Genomic DNA, 7,191 nt, shown 5'->3' on the forward strand with positions numbered 1-7,191 from the left:
CTTCTTCCCTTTTTTTTTTACAGTACAACCAAACTTTTAAATATATGCTGACGATGGAAAGAAAATGAAAGAGTTTCTTTATATATTTTTACAAATAACATTTGAAAAGTGTGGCCTGCATTTCCTTTAAGCCAACTTCACTTAATAATTTGTAGAACGATCATTTGCTGCAATAAGATCTGCAGGCCTTTTGGGGTCCAAAACTGCACTGTTAATGAAAGCTCTGTGTTTACACCTTGAAACTTTCTCTTTCTGGTTGTTTTCCTGAGAAGAGATACGTAACTCGGGACAAACTCTTTAAATCACACTCCAAAAATAACCATGAGACATGACAACAGATTTTGATAGAAATTGTAATCTTATTCAGACCAGAGAAGTTGCTCAGGGTTACCAAACGCAGCTTTTACCACCTGGGTTCCCATCTCGTGAAGTGGCCACAGTTCACAGTTAAAGAAGCATTTTATACAACTCCATTGTTACATCATAGATGTTTACATATGAGGAGACATCCATGGCTTCAGCCTTATCAAAATATTATATTTTGTTCTTAGATCAAGGACACTGCTCTTATTCCATTCCCAAATCTTTGCCAGATGCATAATGAAGATGGACTTTTACCCTGACAGAGGAACTGTCCCAATTATATGAACCTTTTAGGAAAACATTTGTTCTGACACGCAATAGGCAGGTAATATTAGGGATTAACAGACTCAAGCATCATCAATAAGGATAATCCTGACAGGTGTTTGTCAACTACCTTTGCTGACATTCTTGAGCGCTGTACTTACGGTAAACTGTGCAACGTCAATCAAAATGCATGATGACAATTTGTGTATATGTGTTGTAGAGGTAGCTCTAGAACGTTGACCCTTCTTTCCAATCTTATGTTTTTTTCCTGATATGTAGCAGGTTCTTTTTCAGGATTTCCATTCATGATGATGAAAAGCATCCCTCCAGCATCATGTGTTACATTAGGGATGGTTTGTTCAAGGTAATGTGCAAAACTGATTTTGCTCCACAATGCATTTGCATAAAGAGCTAAGATTCAAACCTCCAATTTGTTTGTCTTCCTCTGATTCTCTTCCAAAGATATCAAGATAGCTGCCTGTTTTGCTTTTTTTTTTTTTTTTTTTTTTATAAATTAAACCTGCTTTAAACTCTTCATCTTTATGACTACTCAATTTATTGATGTCCTTTATACTATTTGTACAACAAGGGTCTCAAAGAAACCTCCATGTCAATAGCTGTATCTATAATCACAATTAATGACAAACAGGTCCAATTGGTTTACAAGGTGACTTCTGAGAGCAGTTTGTTTTGATTTTGCTTAAGGGTATCATAAAAAAGGGACTAGATACTTATACACAATACACATTTTAATGCAAGAAATGTAGAAAACTATATATAATTTTGTTTAATTTAATTTATATGTGTTTTCAAATGATGGTCCATTAAATCTATTCTTGTAAAATACCTTAATGTTAGTTGCTGCAACATAAATTCTTAACAAACTGCATAGGTATCCATTCAGAAGTTGTCTGCCTTAAAAGAAAAAACAGGGAAATCTTTAATATAGCCTATTAATTTCCCACCTAAAAATGTAATATTTTAGCATCTCTTTGTCTGTTTATTTTGAAAGATATGCAAACTATTTTATCAAAAAAATTGTCACATATAAAAATCTAATCAAGAGATTAAGTTAATTCTTGCAGAATTCTTTGCATTTGCAGAAAACAAGTAATGTTTCCACCAGGTGGGTTAGACCACACCTCTTTAGTAATGACCAATCAACTTCAAGCTTCAGCAGACCTCTCAAGGATAGGTATCCCTGAAGTACCCTGCTTGTTTTCAAATATCTGAAAGCAGTGATTTTCCTTTTGTTTGCTTTGTGAGGATAGCAGCACCACATAGTAGCATGCCAAATATCTCTGGTAAGATGGATTTTTTTGTTGTTGTTGTTGAAAGAATGAGAATAATTTTAACCATTTACTCTATCAATAAATGTCAATGCAGTCATGAAAAAAAATTACAACCATGTAATAAACTTTAAGATCCATAACGGTAATCTTATCATTTTAACTTTTAATGTATTTCCATTATTATGATCTGGAACTAAAGAGTTATTCATGTGAAATATATGTTGTTGTAAAACGTTGCTCCTGTTTTGAGGTTCTACCACAAACTGTGCCTTATTGCGCACAATCTGGCATTTTCTGTTTTTTTTTATCTAACCTGATACAGACTTTGTCATGGCATATGGAGTGTTAGGCTCTGTTTTTTTTTTTTTTTGAGTAAATGAAAAAGTGCAACAAAAAAAGTGTTTGGAAAACCTTCTGATTACAACTTTGCACAAAACTGTGCATTGCATTTTCTGCACTGCAGTTGAAATAAATGTATAATTCAGACAACAAATCGAGCTGTTTGTGCATTTATATTTCTACTTTTTTGTCAATGTTTCTCATTTATATTTAATTCCAATTTTCCAGCAGACCAAAGATTAAATCCTAGCATGCCTCAGTGTTCATCAGCTGCAAATTCTTACCAGCAAGGCTGCGTCCGGATGACCCTGCAGAACTCAGAGCTATGGAAATCCTTTCACACCATTGGAACAGAGATGATAATAACAAAACACGGAAGGTAAAAACATTGAAAGCTCTCCCAATGCAAATATCTATAGAACTATAATAATGGAAGTTTACACAAAGCTTTGCTTTAAATTGGAAGATATTTGCAAAAGATGGTGAAAGGAACTTCTAACACCCTCTCTTGATTCTAGGAGAATGTTTCCACACTGCAGCATAAGCCTATCTGGGCTTCAACCTTTTGCAAATTATGTTATTATGGTGGATATCGTCCCTGCAGACAACCTTAAATACAAGGTATGATATAATGTAACACATCCCTTATATATTCTGTTTTTGTCAGTGGATTTAAGCAATCAGGCTGTAGAATATGAGGCAGCAGTTTGCAGTCAGACACTGTTCTACCCTGTCTGCCTGCAACCGTTCACTGCTGCATATCAAAGCCTTTTACTGCTTCCTGTTTGTGCACTCCAGGCTGGAAGCCCAATCAATTAGCATCCCAGCCTCATTCACATTCGACGATGGAGGAACAGACTGCCATCACATACATTCGGCAGCTCCTATGGTTTTCTGCGGCCCATTTGGTCTCAGCAGTTGCTTTCAACACATTTGGAAACAGCAAATCAAAGGTTTTACTTTGGTTGCTGTCTGAGAGGATTTGGATGTTAAACTGGGATTTAAAATAAAGTAGTAGTTTTACTTGCTGCAAATAAACATAAGGATGAATTATAATATTTTTTTTTTGCTTCTTGGAGTTTCTTGATTAATTACTTATATCCTGCAGTCTCTCATGTGATAATGCTGCATCTCTCCACCCCTCCCATCTGTCTCTCTGTAGTGGAAAAAGGAACAGTGGGAGGTCGCAGGAAAGTCTGAGCCCGAGCCCCCATGTCGGACATACATTCACCCCGACTCCCCTGCTGTTGGAAGTCACTGGATGAAGCAGTCGTTTTCCTTCCTCAAGATGAAGCTCACCAACAACACCTTAGATCAGCACGGCCACGTAAAAACATTTTTCATGCATAAATTAGACCATGAAAATGTCCTTACGCTGGGTGTTTACTGTGGTTATTTTTCTCTTTTACTCTTCAGATTATTCTTCACTCCATGCATCGCTACTACCCTCGCTTTCATGTGATACAGGCAGACAGTCCACATACTGTGTGCTGGGGCTCATTTCAGACCTTCTCCTTCCCTGAGACAGTCTTTACTGCTGTTACTGCTTACCAAAACCCAAAGGTACCAATAAAACTTAACAGGCAAATTAAAATTCTAGTTATTTCTGTATATAAATATATTTATGCATTTTTTTCTTGAAAGACATACACAATTTTTCTTCTTGTAAATATGTATTTAAACAGTGTTTAAACAAAAGAGGAATAGAAGTATAAAAATCACAACTGTGTGTCTGCAATGATGTGAGCAGCCCTCGTATTTCTAGATCTCTACAAGTTGTGGATGGAGGGGAGGTCAGCCCTGATTTTCTCTGCAGAACTGCTTTTTGCAATTTGGCACTCTACTCTTTAGTAGATGAGGCAAACACAATGATAGACAAATAAGACAGGCTGAAAAACTGGCCTTGAAGATGACCAGGAGCTCCTGTGGAAGTACAGTGTCTGCTGGGCCTTCTTCCAAACTCTGTCTGTATGGTTCTTAGGAACCTGTAACTTTGTCCTGTTAGAGTGTAAAACTCTGAGCATATGTTTTTCTTTTTTTCCAAAATAGTCTGGATATTATATTTATCTTCCCTTTATTTCAGACAAATGGCCCTGCAGAGGCCTGTCCCGGGGTCTTTCAGCATGGAGTTTGCATGTTCTCCCTGTGCATGCGTGGGTTTTATACTATAGGTACTCCGGCTTCCTCTCACAGTCCCAAAACATGACTGTCCTCCTCAGCTGTGAGTGTGTGCGTGAATGGTTGTTTGTCCTGTTTGTCTCTGTGTTGCCCTGTGATGGACTGGCGACCTCTCGCCCGTAGACAGCTTGAGATAGGCACCAGCTTCCCTTGCGACCCCACTTGGGATTAAGCGTGTCAGAAAATGGATGGATGGATGGATGGATGGATGGATGGATGGATGGATGGATGGATGGATGGATGGATGGATGGATGGATGGATGGATGGATGGATGGATGGATGGATGGATGGATGGATGGATGGATGGATGGATGGATGGATGGATGGATGGATGGATCTGCAGAGGAAAAATGGGGATGGTGTGTTACATCAAATACTAAAGTTGTCCTGGTATCAATTTCTCCTAAAAGGCACTATGGACACCAAGTGCCTTTGGAAACCAAGTCCAGTGGATTGTTTTTTAAACTTTTACGGAAAGGCACTATAGACCCAAACCTCCTGAATGACTGATTATTGGATCTTTGGGCAGCGACTTTAGGTCAACATACATGTAGTGGCAGGACTGCAGATATCCATCCATTCATCCATCCGTTTTACACACTGGTGCCTATCTCCAGGATCTCCAGCTTTCAATGATTGAGAGGTGGAGTACACCCTGGAAAAGTCACCAGTCTCACAGGGCAACACAGAGACAAACTGGACAAACAACCATTCACACACACTCACACCTAAGGAGAATCTAGAGAAGCCAATTAACCTAACAGTCATGTTTTTGGACTATGGGAGGAAGCAGGAGTACTCAGAGAGAAGCCATGCATGCACAGGGAGAACATGCAAACTCCATGCAGAAAGACCACTGAATTATATTTCTGTGTAATCAAATGAACCATCATGCAAAAGAATTTTATAAAGTTTTAAAGGTATTACCGTAGTTTTATAAACTAACCCGTGTAAAATCTCTAAGATTTTCCCCTGTGTTTCAGATAAAGGTTGGATTGATGTTTGGATTAAATGACGCACAGATGGAGTTTATTATATATTATTTATAATCACTTTTGAAGGTTTCACATCCATTTTGGGGTCACGCATTAAAAGGGCAAGCATGCCACACTTTCCATTATTTCATCTGTTAAAAATAAATGAAATATTTTAACAGTTTACTTGTGCTTCGCAATTATGTGGTCATTTCTGTTTGCCCTCTATATAAAAATATTACATTTGAATGTAGCTGTAACACAGAAAGACTCAGAGGGTGTGAATAATTTTACAGTTTATTTCAAGGAGCTGCAGTTTAGTATCACACTAAATCAATAGAATAGAATAGAAATTCCCTTTAGTAGAAGTGGTCACACAATGTGGACCTTAGAAAAACAAAAGAGTATTGTACTGTACATTGTTTTTATGATATAAATACCATGTGTCTGAAGAATAAAATTACTTCCGGCACTAACGAAACACCATCTGTATTTTCTTGTCTTTGTTTAGATTACCAGACTGAAGATTGATAACAATCCATTCGCAAAAGGATTTAGGGAAGGAGGAACTCATTCTCACAGTAAAAGGTATTTCTTCCCCGATTTTATCTGATATCAATTAACACAACTTAAGTTTTGTTGTTGTTTTTTTAACATCACATATGTCTTTTTGAGTGTCCTTTGTTTACATAACTTTTCTATTGAATACATTTTCTAGGTGCCGTTCAACTAAAAATTCCCCTGCAAAAAAATCAACAGAAGACAAAAAAAGTCTCCATAACAGTGCAGCAGGTCATTTTTTTTCTATTTTACTCAAAGTGTTTCCCAATATACTACTAATGAACCAATTTACTGTGATTTTTATCAGCTGTTTAAAGTCTTCATTGGGTGGAACAGGAGATAAAAACCTCAGATTATAAAATAACTACAGTATACCTCACAAATAGATGCTGTATTTCCTCATCAGGCCTGCAGAGGACACCATCTCCCTCTCAGTCAGAAAATGCAGAGAAGAATCAGATCTCTACACAGCAGTCACTGAAGAGGAGTTACCTTTCCCAATGGAACCTGGATAAGGATCTATCAGAGAACACACATACTGAGCTGCAGGAGTATGACTACAGCTGTGATGAACAGATGGTGCCTGCATCCATGGCATACCAACCTTACAGGTTTGAATATCTAATATAGAAAACAACTCAGCATCCAGTCATGATGGAATAGGTTTTCTCAGATGCAAACATATTGTATAACATGTCTATGGATCTGTTTCTGCTCTCCAGATGTGTGGAGTACCCCAGATTCCCATTACCACCCAGTACCCGAGATCAAGCAGAGACTCTCCATCCGGCTCCAGTCTACCCAGTCTCCACGTTGGAACATGGCACCTTGAAGCAGGATTACCACCACGGCAACCAACAGGAGCACCATGGCAACCTGGCTCCAGCAGACTGGAGCCAGTATCCACTGTTTTCCTACTCCTGCTGGTGAACTTTGACCCCATTTAGTTACCTTCTGCCCTTTTGGTTTATTGGACACAATTAAATAAAAGTAATAAAATGAAACTTTTAAAAAGCTTTTTTTTGTCAGCTTCGTATGAACTGTTTCTAAAAAAAAAAAGTTTAGGTGTTTTAACATTTTATGGTTGTTATTCTCACTTTCTATCACATAAAGGGTTAGGGTTTTTTTTTTATATAAAATATATGTGACTTTTGAAAGCAAATAGAGTAGAATGAAACCAAAGGCACTCTGCGTGTTTCATATTTTACGTGTAAAAGAT

At 37.6% G+C, this 7,191-nt stretch overlaps 1 protein-coding gene across 1 annotated transcript; it reads left to right on the forward strand.

Annotated features, from left to right (window-relative positions):
• Positions 1 to 2,492: 2,492 nt before the first annotated feature.
• On the forward strand, positions 2,493 to 6,982 carry LOC119792395 (T-box-containing protein TBX6L-like). Its single transcript, XM_038299017.1, has 8 exons — positions 2,493 to 2,637; positions 2,777 to 2,879; positions 3,421 to 3,585; positions 3,675 to 3,821; positions 5,923 to 5,999; positions 6,130 to 6,203; positions 6,379 to 6,583; positions 6,695 to 6,982. The coding sequence occupies exons 1-8, from the start codon at positions 2,510 to 2,512 to the stop codon at positions 6,900 to 6,902; spliced, it is 1,107 nt and encodes a 368-aa protein (XP_038154945.1). The 5' UTR covers positions 2,493 to 2,509; the 3' UTR covers positions 6,903 to 6,982.
• Positions 6,983 to 7,191: the final 209 nt, after the last annotated feature.

The sequence above is a fragment of the Cyprinodon tularosa genome, unplaced genomic scaffold, assembly GCF_016077235.1.
Source record: "Cyprinodon tularosa strain WSP-4 unplaced genomic scaffold, ASM1607723v1 ctg418, whole genome shotgun sequence".
Classification (NCBI taxonomy): Eukaryota; Metazoa; Chordata; class Actinopteri; order Cyprinodontiformes; family Cyprinodontidae; genus Cyprinodon; species Cyprinodon tularosa.